General features: G+C 36.2%; 1 protein-coding gene across 1 annotated transcript; it reads left to right on the top strand.

Moving 5' to 3' along the window:
• Nucleotides 1-5566: 5566 nt before the first annotated feature.
• LOC145679486 (histone-lysine N-methyltransferase SETMAR-like) lies at nt 5567-6052 on the top strand. Its single transcript, XM_081750065.1, has one exon. The coding sequence runs from the start codon at nt 5567-5569 to the stop codon at nt 6050-6052; it is 486 nt and encodes a 161-aa protein (XP_081606191.1).
• Nucleotides 6053-15609: the final 9557 nt, after the last annotated feature.

The following is a 15609-nucleotide window of genomic DNA, read 5'->3' as shown; positions in this document are numbered from 1 at the left end:
GGCAGTGAGCTTCTCTTTGATCTGTCATGGAATGTCAATTTTTTGAGACGTGTTTGTACAGGTTGGTGGTTGTTTTAACCAGTACATACATATTTTTAAATCTCTCGGCCTTGTTTTTAGCTAGTATGAACGTGCTTTCAAATCTCATGGCAGATATGGTTTAGTTGGTAAAATCAGAATGACGTTGTAATTTTTATTATTACGTAGATCTACTGTGTACTCTCGACCAACAGGGCCGCGTTATAGTTTTACTGGTACACTCATGTTCAAAATTATTGTCACAGGAATATAAATATGTTGTTCTAGTTATATAATTTGATAACGAATTCTCCCGGTATTTCTTATAATGTTAGTATGTGTATAATCGGCAAGGACATGTATGTGGCAAATTTCGTGTCAAAAGAACAGTAAATAAGAACAATAAAATGAAAATAAAATTTTATTGTCCATTTAGCAAGATTTCATTTTACTCATAACAATTTTCGTATTTATAATTCTTTTTCTTACCACAAATATACATTTCTCCATTATACGCATAGTATCAGTATTAAAAGTACCCTGCAAAATCATTATCAAATTATATTCTTATGAGAAGACAGTTATAGATATGTGACAATAATTTTGGAAGTGAGTGTACATATGTCACGTGACATATTATTATAGTGACGTCGTTATAATTTTAACAGGTACGTATTGCTGTACGGCACACTAATCATAAAAATGATAATATGGCGTCTCGTCTTACGTGAAAATATTGTCCTATGGACATTTTTAAATCTCTTGGCCAACATGGCCGCCCTCTGCAAAACATTTTTAGCCCCTCCATCTCAGCACCATGTTGGCTCTCGCTGCCCCTGAGAAATAGATTTTGGCCCCTTCATCATTCTGCCCTCTCACCCGTCCTCATAGGAAGTACATGTTTTAAACATCTGACCAATATGGCAGCGTTGAAATTTTAATTGTTACATATAACATATTGTATAATTGTATTGTATACCCGTTACGAGGGAATTTTCTGGTTACAATGTGTACACATATGATCTCGGGTAAAAGTCTTTATGAATACATTTTTTTGGTTAATTTATATAATATTATCAGGTGATAAAAAGTACGAATTAAACAATTTGATTGACATTTACAAGATGTTCTTGGAAGAAGGAAAGTGCAATCATTTGATAAACAACTGTGAACTATGAGAGTATTTCTGAGGGGACATAGGGAGCCATGAAATGTAGGCTTTGAGAAATAGAGGAAATTTCACATTTGTGGGAGTCACAGTTTCTTTCTTTTTTTTTTTTCCTACTTGATCTCAGAAGTATGATATGTGAAACACGCATCATTGCGTTCATATACTTTTAACAGAAGCTGAAAATGTGGTTTAATAGACTAATGTGTCTTTGCGGTCAACCACAGCTATTTGCTATCGCTTAAATGAATAAAAATGATATGACCATAATCAAATATGTACTTTATCTCCCACTACTTTCAAAAATGAAAGGATCACCAATGTCGGATTTAGGGAAATCCCTCTATCGGGATACGAACGGGAGTCTACTGGGAAAGGACTTTGGAGGCTTTATTTAAGATGTGCGTAGTTCACAAGCGTTAAGTCTGGACAGACTAGAGCGAGCGCAATAACCAGTAGACCTTCAAGGAGGATATTTGCGATACTGTCGTATCTGGAAACGATCTCTTACTCATTAACAATAGATTTGTGCCTTTTTGTTTATGAGGAAAATATATATGAAGGGAACTCCACCTCGAAACTCAATACTCTTATGAATTGTGGAATTGTTAATGACTGAATGTACCATTATTTATGCTATAATGTGTATCTTAGAATAAATTTTGTACAAGTTTCGTATCGTTTGTAAACAACATTAGTTTCATCTCGTCTCAGGACAATGTTTGTTCTTATCGCTACACTTTGTATGTGTAATATTAGTTTGGAAAAATTTTATTCGCTCCGGCAAGACGTGTAAAAATATTATCATGGACAAGAACGACCTTGAAAACTTTACACTGTTTATTTTTGTCTCATTCTGTTTTAGGGCAAAGTCTCGTATAGTTATGTCTTACGTGCAACATCAGTTTTGAAAGAGTATATACGTTTATAAGAAGATCTTTCGTCTCAATTTTTTTTTAAGTATCGTCTCGTTTCGCGTTAAAATATTGTCTCATGACTTAATAAGAATTTCAGATTCCTAGGGTGGGAGCGCGGTGGCTCAGTGGTAGAGCGTTCACCTCCGGTGCTTGGGGTCCCTGGATCGATCCCAGCTCGCGCCTTTGGACTTTGTGGTGGACAAACACCCGTGCTCATGGGTTTTCTCGAGGTTTTCCCGTTTCCTCCCACTTTCTTCATTCCACCATTTCAGTCCTCTCTCATCATCACCGTCTCCTTTAGCCTAACCGGTATATCCGTGGGACGTAAAACTTATTAAAGATTTCATTTCATTTCATTTTCAGATGCCTAGGCTTATTAGAATAGAACATTACTGGTAGATGGTTTGGCAGAAGTTTAATTGAAGCTCCAGGGGCAGAAGGCCATTCCTCTGGAACTACTATATATATATAATGATTTCAGCGGTTGACATCAGTAGCGTAGAGTGCTATGAGACACTGAGACACTGTCTACCCTTTCAAATTAAAAGAACATAGTTTTAGAATTTCTTAATTAATAAGAATCATTATACATTTCATGTTGTAGAAAAATATAGAAATAATAGGGTCCGTGATAGCTTGGTTAATAGCAATAGTGGTAGAATCAAATTTGTAAATAATTTTATTTTTCAAAACTGGGGAATTAAAGTTCTGTCTCCATCAAACAGGCCACAGAGAGACATCAAGAAATCTGTCTCAACGCGGCTGAATAAGTCAAGTGAAGCTCCTACTTGAAAGTGGCGCGCGCATGTGGCTGTGTGCGGCTCTCGCTCGCTGAAAGAACCTGGCAATGAGACATGTTTCAGCTGCAGTGATACCACACTCAGCGCAATTCTACTATTGTAAATCCAACACACTTTTTCCTCTTCATTTTAGATATTCAATCATATTTCAAAGAAAATTTCAATAAGTAGAAGAAAAAACTAAATTAATAACTACCGGAACAATTGCTGAAAGTTTTATGAATACTAGTAACTCATATAAATCTTCCATGATCTAGCTTCGGCTTCTGTTTAATCGCAATATCAGAGTGTGTTAACACTGCGAAAGGCAAAAGCGAGCGCAAGATGTTTTATAGTCTGCTGTTCTGTTGTTGCTTTTAAAATCGTTAGCTAACTTTATGTGAATTTGGATATGTGTTAATTATGTATTATTTGGAAACTAAATGATTAGATATAGATTTATTGCACCAGTTGTTATTAAACGGCATGCTAAGCTGTCGTATGAAAATTAGTATCAAGTTTAAAAAATAGCCAATTTCTGAATTTACTTTTTGAATCAGAGATCACACTTTACAAAAAGCAAGATTATACATAGGAATAAATTATTAATTCAATTTAACGTATCTGTACTGTATATACTGAGATTCTTCAGAATGAATTAATGTCGGTATGCTTGTTTGATTTAATCGTTAAGGGTTTTGTTGATGAAAATTAAGTCTCCATATGTTATATACCTAGTGCAACTTCGCAAAAATCAGTTTGTAGCGAAATTTGGTCAGGAGTTCCATATTCCTTTCCAGCACCGAGGCTGTATGAGACATGGCCCTACAAATTAATCTTGGTTCCGAACTCGAGAAGAAATAATATCTACCAGGTACGCACCCAATTTTTTGTTGGGAGGGCCGGGGGCATGGGTGGAGCTATGAGAGCATGGGACATTGCCCCCATTCTTTTTGACAAAAAATAAATAAATAAATAAAATGCCACCTACAGCCTAACTCCACATTTGTCTAGAAAGTGTTCCACAGGTCTGAGACTGACCAAAAGGTCTACCCAGCAGACAATACCTAACTGGAGGGGTCCATGGTTTGGGTGGGATCCAAGCCACTACGTCTATGTACATGGGCGGCGATTAGGGGGGCAAAGGGGGCCACAGTTTCCCCCCACTTTTTGAAGCAACTAATTAATGTGTACATTTTCATTTGGAAATGTAAAGTTTTTATATGCAGGCCTATTACTTTTTCATAGAAAAAATGATACCATATAATACTGTATTTGCCGTTATGTGAGTACGTACTGGTTGTCTTCCCGTGGAGTTAAGACATCTACAGGAATTGTGCTTTAACTGCCATGGAAAATAGCCCAAAAATTAACCTATTGGAGCACAATTCCAGCATATTTTCACTTCTCTTTACAAGGGCTCGATACGTAAGTCAGCTGCTTTGAAACGAATTGAGAGAACATTTCGCACAAAAAGAAGTCTTTCACAAGTTATTCTTTAATTGCACAAAAATTACTATGATTAATATTATCCTTTCTGTTTATTTATTTTGCAAATTTGTTATTAAATAATCTGATCACACAATTTTTCAGACAGAGTTTTAAGATGTTCATGAGCAAGGAATCAAATCTCTTCTCACATCTTCGTTGTTTAAGAGTACAAAGGGGTACTACCTACTTGTGTTCCAGTATTTTAACCTAAAAAGATAATATCCTATTAGTTATACAACAAGGGAAACTACGATTGATATACAAATATTCAGATCAAGTCTTGCCCCCCCCCCCACTTTTAACGTCCAATCGCCGCCACTGTCTATGTAGTATTGAACGGATATTATTCTGCACTCGACAAGACAAGTAATTGTAAAGAACCTTCATCTATATTTTCAGAAAAAAAATATGGAACTACATTGTTTTTATAAGAGAAATAGTACAGATGATATGTAATTTTCATGCTACTTCAATTATTTCTCTGTTAAACTAGTATAGTTTTATTAAGAAAGTGAATAAAAGTATATTGACTTAGGAAGTTTTCGGGATGTCGAGACCCAGTTGAACCCTTCCCCCGTGGGTGCGCCTGTGCTGTCTACCCATTGCGAAAGTAAACGCTACGCTTCTGGTTGACATAGGAGTATTTGAAGTGGGAAGGGCATAGGGCTATCATTCACTATGTATTAGGATTCCAGTGTATTTGGTAGAAGTTCAATTGGAGCTGGAGGAACAGAGAGCCACCCTCTCGAGGAGTATATATGACGATTGTAATGGCTCACATGGGCGTATTCAAAGTTTCAGAGGCAAAGGAACCCTTCGGGACAAATATGCATTGGAATTTCAGTGTGTTTGTTTAATTCAGATTCCAGGCAGAGGACATTAGTTAAATTGAGGTTCCAGGGACAGAGCGCCAATTTATTTGAAGATTTCAGTGGTTGGCATTCGTGAATTTCGGTGGTGTAGGGGAAGAAGGCCTCTTTAAAAGATATAATAATATGAGGGTCATTTAACTCGAACTGACAACACTGCTACGATTGGAGTGTCGTGTGGGCAGGAGACAAACAACGAACGTAGTGTGTTCAATGGATGAGTACGAGTCAGTTCAACGCTGCTGCGGTCTCATATTACGGTGTGTGTGTGTGGCGAGTAGACATTGTTAAAGCGGTTGTTGTGTGAAATATCGCCCTAATGCAATGTTCACGCGTGCAGAACAGCGTGTGTTTATCAAATTCCAGGTGACACGAAATGCTAGGACGATTCACAGAGGATTAGTAGAGGCCTGTGGTGAAGCTGCTGTACCGTATCGGGCAGTGGCGAGATGGGTTGCAGCATTTCAGGCGGGACGACAGTCAACAGACAAAACGCACGGTGGAGGACACATGCAAACGGCTATGGACAAAGTTCATCTTGCAAGACTACGGACACTACTTGACAGTGATCGGCCCTGGACTTGTAGTGAATTGGTGCAGAAGCTGAACATTTCTTCTTCTGGATCAGTGTTCCGCATGCTAACACAAGATCTTGGCATACGGAAAATTGCAATCAGATGGGTACCCGATGCTCTGACCGAGGTTCAAAAATGGCATAGGTGGGAATGTGTGCACCTACACATTCAACGTTACAATGAGGAAGGTGATGACTTCTTGCACCCTATTATTGCAAGTCAGTGCTTAAAGTGACATCAGATGAGGTGACGGTATGGAACAAATATGACCATTTAGAGCAGTACTTTAGACAGAGCCCTAAATACCATCCCTACTCCTGACCTTTTTGTACAATTTTTTATGTGAAGAATACATAGAAAAAAGAGAGAGACATTGAAATAGAGAGAGAGAAAGAGAAAGAGAAGACTAATATAGTAAATGTTTTACTCCCCACTATCATCAGCCTAACGGAAATAAATATTTATAAAAATGATTTTGTTTTTCTAAGATTTTGTTTGAGCATATCGGTGAACTAAATTTGGAAGAACGAGGATGGTACGTTTACTAAAACATCACATTTATAAAAGCAATCAAGTAAGTTCTGTCGCTTTTTGTGGAGGTCTATGTTCAATTGGCCCTCACACCGTGAGTTGAATGCGAATGGAGATAAGGCGAAGGTCAGCTGTTGGAACGGGTATATCCAACATACTACCTGGTTGTGGCAGTTCAGTTACGCCGTGAACTTGCGTAACGACACAGTGAATATGGGTCTTCCCAGCGCTGTAGCTTAAATAACAACACGCGTATATGGGCTCCCCTAGAAAAAGATGTTTTTCTAATTCTTAGGCCCCCTCTTTTGATCTTTCTCTTATCCTTTATGGGCCCCCGGACCTGCGGGCCCTCCAGCACAGCAAGGTCTGCGGGGTCGTTAGTTACGCCCCTGGGCCCGTTTCATACATGACAAATTAATGAAGGGGACAATATTGATAAACCTCAAAGCCATAAGAATGAATATTATTTCTAGGGTCCCTAGTAGCAATTGACGCGGACAGTGGCCAGACATGTGAGGAACTGGGATTATAATTCAGTGTGAGTGAAGAAACCATTCGGCAGCACCTCCATCAACTTGGGAAGTACTACTGGTTGGGTCGATGGGTCCCACATGATTTGAATCCTGGCCAGAAGGCAACGCGAACAGACACCTGTGTTTCTTTGATGTCTCGACTGAGGAAGGAGCCATTTCTGGACAGGGTATTGACATGTGATGAGAAGTGGGTCCTGTACGAAGCTCCATGGCACCGTCATCATTGCTTAGCATCCCATAAACCGGTTCCAAAGCAGCAGAAACCATCACTACACCAGAAGGTCCTTCTGTGTGTTTGGTGGACTGCTTGCGGCATCGTGCATCGGGAACTGCTACCAGCTGGTCAGAACATCAATGCAACTGTGTACTGTCAGCAGTTGAGCCGTGTTCAAGAAAACTCAACACTCTGAAGCCAGCACTTCAGAATTGCAAAGGGATTCTCCTGTTACAGGACAACGCTAAGCTCCACGTGGCTAGGACTACCCGGGACACCATTCTACGCCTTGGATGGGAAACACTATTGCATCCGCTATAGTTTCATGACATTGCACCGTCCGGTTATCTCCTGCTCCGTTCCTTGGGTAATCACCTTAGAGGACGCCAGTTTAAATCCCTAGTAGAGATGCAAAATGAACTTGATATCTTCTTCGCTTCACGGCCCACCAAGTTCTACCGCGATGGAATCCATGGCCTTCCAGAACGTTGTAGAAGGTCGTCGATGCTGACGCGGACTATTTTTGATCTTACAGCTACGTCTTAGATGACATATCGATGTTCGAAGGTGGTGGGTGAAAAAACGACAGAACTTTCTTGGTTACCTTCATACAATAACATAGTGATTTAACGTGGCTTTTAAGTCGTTTCAAACAAACAAACAAACAAAAAAATATGCCCATAACTTTTTCGTCTCGTTTTCAAGGCTTTGTAGGCACTTTCGTCTCTTCTCTAGTATCTAGCATTTAATGATTCTTTCCAATCTCATTTCTATTTTCAAAAGCTTCATCTGGTCTCGTCTCGTCTCGTAGTCAACACTAATTTTCTTATAGTTGAAAACACAGAAGTTCAGACAACGTGAAAAGGATCATTTTGATTTTTTTTTTTTTTTTTTAAGTCAATGCCAGGGGTGGATCCATGTTTTGGCGGGCAATACGGTAGTTGGAATTTTTGAAGGAGGGTGTTTGGAAATGTTTGCACAAATGTTGAAAAATTCAAGAGCACAAATTCTGCCATTGCATAGGGTGATATGGAACTGTTATTTCTTAGGAAGCACCAGAAACGAAATCTTTGACAGTACAAACATATTTGTTGACTCAATGTCAACGTCATACTTATTTCTATGTGTAAAATCTGTTTTTTCCAAAACGCAAATTACAATTTAAATGTTATTTTTACCGGTATGCCATACCGGCCGATTTTCTAACTTTCGGATGCATAACCGGCTCACTTTAAGCACTGTTGCAAGTGACGAAACGTGAGGAAGATCCTACGAGCCTGAATTGAAACATCAGTCGAGTGAATGGCGCCACCCAGAATCTCCACGACCGAAAAAGCTTAGGCAAGAGCCAGCAAACGTGAAGGTGATGATGATATAATGTTATACGACCACGAAGGCATTATCCTATCACATCAAGTTCCACCGGGCGTTATCGTCAATGCTTCATACCTCAGTTACCATTTGCGACCAGCATTGCGGTGCAAACATCCACATCTTCTGGAGTCTGGACCAATTCTCCTACACGACAATGCCAGATGCCATACAGCCAATCCAGTACAGACTGTTACGACGATGGGGTTGGGAGATACTTTAGCACCCGCCATACTCCCCGGATATGAGCCCCTGATATTTTCGCAAAAATGAAAGAACCTCTATAGTACAAACGTTTCATAGACATTCCCAGCATTGTTCGTGCCTTAGGGTGCACTGTCAACACCCTTTCACAAAAGGGGCTTTGACAGATATTCAACGGTTGCCAGACATCTGGCGAAGGGTTCAACAGACTGGCGGAGACTACATTGAAGGAATGTAAGATTCTTGAAGTGAGTGATTCACTACATTCCATTTCACAACTATGTTGTCACTTCGAGCTAAATGACCCTCGTATTAGGATTTCAGGGTGTTTGACTGCAGGATAGGACTTGGCTGAATGAGATGAATGTTACATTAGCCTATTGTTTGGGATAAGTGGTTATTTGGTCTTGTAGGGAAACAGAAACTCGTGGAAGGCTATGCATTAGGATTTCAGGTGTTTGAGTACAGGATAGGATTTGATTGGGTGATGAATGGTATATTATTAGTGTATTGTTTGGGGAATGAGTGGTAACTAAAGGTTTATTTGGTGTTTTAGGGAAAGGAGACCTCTTGGAAGGCTATATATTTGGATTTGACGGAGTTTCGTTATATGATGGAACTTTGTTGGATGATGAACGATATATTGTTAGCGTATTGATGGGAATTAAGATTGATTAGTTTAATTAAGATGTTTTTAAATGAATCCCAACTAGTAAAATTCTTGTCTACGAACTTTCACGTCAAGAAACAAGGAGATGCGTAGTCACCATTATTATTGAATTATGTTCTGGAGTACGCCAAAAGGAAAATAAAAAATCAGCGACCAGAGTTTAGAACTGAATGATATTCATCAGATTATGGCGAATGTTGATGTAAATAGGGTACGATAGGAGAAAAATAAAAATAATACGGAAGTCTTATTAAACGCTTACAAGGACATGGGTTTGAAAGTAAATGTGGAGAAAACTAAATACATGGAAGTTCACCATGATCATAATGCTGCAAATTATGGATGCTTCAATATATATATATATATAGATAGATAGATGCTTCAATATATATAGATAGATAGATAGATAGATAGATAGATAGATAGATAGATAGATAATACTTTCAACATAGCAGATACTTTCAAATATCTACGATCAATGTAAACAGATCAAACCCATATTCACAAAAAAATTGAGTGTTGATGAAAGCAGGAAATTCGTGTTATTATTCAGTGAAAATTTTTTTTTCGTAGCGAATTCTGCCGAGGAATTTGAAGCTTAAAAAATATATAAAACGATAATCATGTCTGTTGTACTGTATGGTTGCGGAACATCGTCGCTTACTCTGAGAAAAGAACGCCGACAAAGTATTCGACAATACAATCTTAATACGATTATTCGAAGAGGTTCTTAATTGCGTTACCAAATATCCAAAGGTAGTAAGTGTTCATGCTCTTGCAAATGAGAGTAAACAATAATAATAATAATTTGAATATAAAAATTTAATAATCCCGGTGAGGAGCACTTGGTCGAAAAAACGTAAACAGCTTTTTCAGGCCACCCAACCTGAATGAAGTTTTCCTGAGTTTTCATATTTTCCTCATTCTTGAGTTTCCCGGCAAATGCCGGAGTAGTACCTAATTTATAGGTCCCAGGATGCTTCCTTTCCTTTCCCTGAAACGTGTGCTCGCCGAGGGACGTCATCCCTCATATGTGACGGGTTAAATGGCCATACATGCCGAAAACCCAGAAATCTAAATCCTAAAATTCCAACCTAACCTAATAAGTACTGAACATTGTATTGTTGACTATAGTTAAAATCAGATAGTTTTATGAAACAGCGTATACATGCAATAATAATTATATAATCTAGTTATATTATTGTAAATTATCAAGTCTCCTTCAAATATTATTATAAATACCATTAATGAATATTCAGAGAAAAGAATCCATAATAATTCATTTAAACAGCTTAGTAATGCACCTATACATTAGTTTCCAAGTAAGTGCACTAAATAACCACTAATATAAATTTATTCAATCTAGATGGTGCAATTCAGGCACAATAAACTACGTTCAATAATAATATAAAATAACACAAAACTTATACGAAACTTCTACGTGACTGTCATATACGTTATAAATTAAAAGACACAAGTTCAATTCCCATTAAAATCGATTGTCTAATAAATAAAGTGATATATCTAATAGTCCATTAAATTCCTATCTCTAATAGACATATATACAAGTCATATGTAATAACTTGTTCAATAAAAGGAGAGTAAATCATTACATTTAATAAAGTATGGTAGAATATAAGAATTAAGAAAAATTGAGCATTCCAAAAGTGTTAAAGAAATATATTGATATATAGTTAAAACAATATTTGGAACTGAGAAATAATAGTTAATATCATACAGAAAGAAACAAATAAAAGTACAATATATGCTTTCATTCTTGTATGAGAGATATTCCTAAATACGTTTTACTAAATTAAGCTTGGCGCTAAATGTATATTCCCTTCTAGTAATGTGACATTTCGCAAACTTAGTTTATTCTCCAAGTTTAGCAAGCATTTTAAATTTTTGTATAAAAATTTAAATTAGGACAACTTAGTTTCAGTAAGCTAAAATAACAACACAAAATTAAATATTCTGTTCATACATTATCATAATCAAAATATCGACAAAATCAAGGATAAGAACAGTTAGTAATAAGGGTAAGTACAATTAGTAATAAGATAATACATTAAAATTCTACAAATATAAATCTTAATTACAAATCTCTAACCCCATAATTATATAAAAATGCAACTAATCCAGAAAACCTACTGACATAGATCCCAAAAAATAATAATGATCTTTGTGGAAAAGGAAGTTCAATGAACACTCTTTAATGCTTCCAAACAATGTTAAGACTAGTAATTGTTAAGATTAATCTCTCTTTATTTTCTGTACCACATTTTTATTATTAAAATTAAAAATCAGCTTACCGTAGAATAATATCTGTATATTTAACTTTTTAACTTGCATAATTAAAGATTACTAACAAAAACCTTTTTCCAAAGATCCATCGACTGAACCAGAAACTTCCTGACCTTTTTCTTCTTTTTTGCTTGAAGATATGTGTATTGAACATAGCCGTTTCTGCCTTCAACATCTTCCTCCCCTTCAATTATTGTTCGTATCCCCACCTATCAGGTGGTCTACGACTTCTTTGTGATCTTCTCCTATACTCTGTACTACTAGACTCTGTTTGGTGTATACAGCCCCGTGATACGTTTTGTTGATTGGTCTCATTTAAATAACTATCCTCCAAACGACGGTCAATTTCTGTCTGACCTATAACTTTATACTCAGGACTTCTTAGCCTTAACATCCTCTTATCCTCTGAGTTCATTACCTTCTTATTTTCACTAGAATTCAGATCAGTAATTCTCACTTAATGTCTATGACACTTACGCACAATAACATTAACCAACACTTCTAAAAGATTATTACCTAAGTATCGAACAAAACGCCCTTTAATAAACTTTGGTAAGCCTCCCCTGTAATTCCGCACCCCTATAGTTATACCTTCTTTCCAATTTAGCTCTCTGCGTTCTGCACACTCAGGTGCTTTAGTTTGATTGTTGAATGACACTGAAATAACATTATAACATGTACTTGGTTTGAAAGAAAACACCAATGAAGCTGGAGCGGCATGGATAACTTTCAATGGAGTGTGCAAATAATCTCCTTTAACCAATTAACTACACACTGACTGTTAACTCGATACCCATTCTGAACATATCTTTTCTTTATTAACGTTTTAAAAGTTTGCACCGCCCACTCAGCACTACCATTACTCTCAGGGGAATGCAGTGGTGTAGAAACCAATTTGATACATCTCTTCTTGCAATATTCTTGAAACTCATGACTACTAAAAGGAGGTCCATTGTCAGTAACTAGAGTTCCAGGAAATCCCACCAGTTGAAATAACTCTTCTAGACAAGTCAAAGTTGAGGAAGTGTTCGTCGAATTCACTTTCCACAGTTTAATCAAGTGGGAATAGGTATCCACAGTAGTAGAAAATGGATCGATCTGAAACAACCTAGGCCAACATAGGACAACATCAATCAACTCACAAGCCCCTGGGAAAATGACCATTGTACACCGTGAACCCACGGTCTTTTACGACCTCCATTTTAGGGGTGAATTTATTCCCTTTTATGACCACTTTTTAGGGGGTGTATTCGTTCTCTTTTACGAGCACATTTTAGGGGGTGTACTCGTTCCCTTTTATGAACATATTTTCCAACCCCTATTCGAACATAGCAGAATATGAACATACAACAGAACAGATTCGTTCCCATTTATGAACACTCTTTCAGGGGTGAACTCGTTCTCTTTTATGAGCACATTTTAAGGGGTGAACTCGTTCCCTTTTTCAACCCCTATTTTAACATAGCAGAAATTACATAGCACAGCTAATAAAAGAACATGGTTTATTTCAGAAATTACACTGAGACTACGTAACATACAACATCCTCCATTTTAGGGGTATACTCGTTTTCCAGCCCCTATTTGAACATAGCACATCAGACAGAGACTACGAGCACCAGCCAACAGATAATACGTAAAACTCGTTCCCTTTTATGAGCATATTTTTCAACCCTTATTTTAACATAGCAGAAATTACACTGAGATTATGAACACAGAACAGAGCATGGCTTATTTTCCAACATAGCAGAAATTACACTGAGACTACGTAACACACAACATCCTCCATTTTAGGGGTGTACTTGTTTTCCAACCCCTATTTCAACATAGCAGAAATTACACTGAGACTATGAACATACAGCAGAACAGATAATACGTAACACACAAGGGTGTATTCATTCCCTTTTATGACCACTTTTTAAGGGGTGAACTCGTTCCCTTTTCTAACCCTTATTTTAACATAGCAGAAATTACATAGAGCAGATAATAAACACAACATCCTCCATTTTAGGGGTGTACTCGTTCTCTTTTCCAACCCCTATTTGAACATAGTAGAAATTACATAAAACTAAGACAATAATGAGGGTGTATTCGTTCCACCGAAGATTAAACATAGTCCATTTTAAAGGGTGATCTCGTTCTCCAACCCCTATTTTAACATAGCATAGAATACACTGAGACTATGAACATACAGCAGAACAGATAATACATAGCACAGCTAATAAAAGAACATGGCTTATTTTCCAGCAACACATAGCACACATAAGACTACGGGGGGTGTACTCGTTCTCATTTTTCAACCCTTATTTGAACATAACAGATAATACATTCGAACCCTATAGCAAAGATTCTTTTAAGGAGTGAACTTGTTCTAACCTATATTTGAACATAGCAGAGATTATTTAAAGATTGTAGAGGAATGCGAAACTTCCGTGTTTTGTTATCAGTTACATAATAACTTCCGCCATATGTAGATAATTCTCATTACGTCATTCATCCGGATTTTAAAAACATTGAGCTAGTTTTCTCTTTAACAGACAATAACTTGTCATTCAACGATAGGAATCCCTGAACGTAATGTAATCAATTACAAAGGTATAAAAAAAAGAGGGGAATCCCCGAGCATGACTCATACCTATTGCGCAATATTACGCAATGCAATCACACAGGTATAAAAGACTGACCGACATGTTTTTTTGAAATCACTTCCTGTTTACTATTTGAAGCGTAAAGTTCAGATATTTTTTGTGTGTGCGCGTTTATATTATTAGTGTGGTTTATTATTAGTGTGGTTTTGTTTTCTTTTGTAAGTAAGACATTTTATAATAATAATAATATTATATTATAAAAACTCAGTTCAGAATTATTATAGTAACACTGAGTTAGTTTTAAAAAAATGGCAACAAAAAAGGTTAAATCAAATACTATCAATTCTGATACTCTATTTAATAATAATTTAAAAAAAATATTTTAAAATGTGATACTAATTTAAATGAGGATAGTGGATGTTTTTTAAAGAATAAAAGAAAAGACTGTTTAGATATATTAAAACAGGAACAAGATAATTCAGCTTTTAAAGTACATTTTTCTTTGGCTACAACTTTTGTAAAACCAGTAGATTTAGAAACATGTATATTCTTTGTAAATAGTGGTAACGAAATTATTTTGCCGAGTACAGATGTGAATTCTATAATAGAAAAACTATTTAATAAAATTTTAGTTGAACAAGAAAATAGAGCAATTAAGAAATCAGGGTGGTCTTTATGTTCTGAACCAAACCATTACTTAGAAATTAAAATCAGTAAATATGATCCTCTGTCCGCTTCTTCTTTTATAAAATTACCTCAATGGATTTTATCCAAAAAGAATTGTGTTCTAAATATTCAAAATAATGATAATAGATGTTTTATGTACTGTATTCTAGCTGCTTTATATCCCACAAAAGATAATCCAAATCGTGTGAATAATTACATACAATATAGTAATACTTTATTACCATTATTTGAAAAAAACAATATAAAATTCCCCGTCGAAATAGAACACATAAGCAAATTTGAACATATGTATAATTCTGTATTTACTAAGGAACAAATTTCTATTAATATATATGGCATTAATTATGATCATGAAACTATTTTCCCGTTACGTATAAGCGAAAACACATGTGTATTTAAACATATAGATTTACTGTATTGTGAAGAAAATTGCAACACTCATTATTGTTTAATAAAAAATCTCAATGCGTTATTAAAAAGTCATAAAGAGAAAACTTATGTAAAATTGCCTCAATGGATTTTATCCAAAAAGAATTGTGTTATAAATATTGAAAATAACGATAATAGATGTTTTATGTATAGTATTCTAGCTGCGTTGCATCCAGTAAAAGAACAACCAAATCGTGTAAATAAATACATACAATATATTAATACTTTATTACCGTTATTTGAAAAAACCAATATAAAATTTCC

Source organism: Thermobia domestica, chromosome 2, assembly GCF_964235325.1.
Source record: "Thermobia domestica chromosome 2, izTheDome1.hap1.1, whole genome shotgun sequence".
Lineage (NCBI taxonomy): Eukaryota > Metazoa > Arthropoda > Insecta > Zygentoma > Lepismatidae > Thermobia > Thermobia domestica.
The sequence above is the reverse complement of the archived record's forward strand: the minus strand, read 5'-3'. Positions and strand labels throughout refer to the sequence as shown.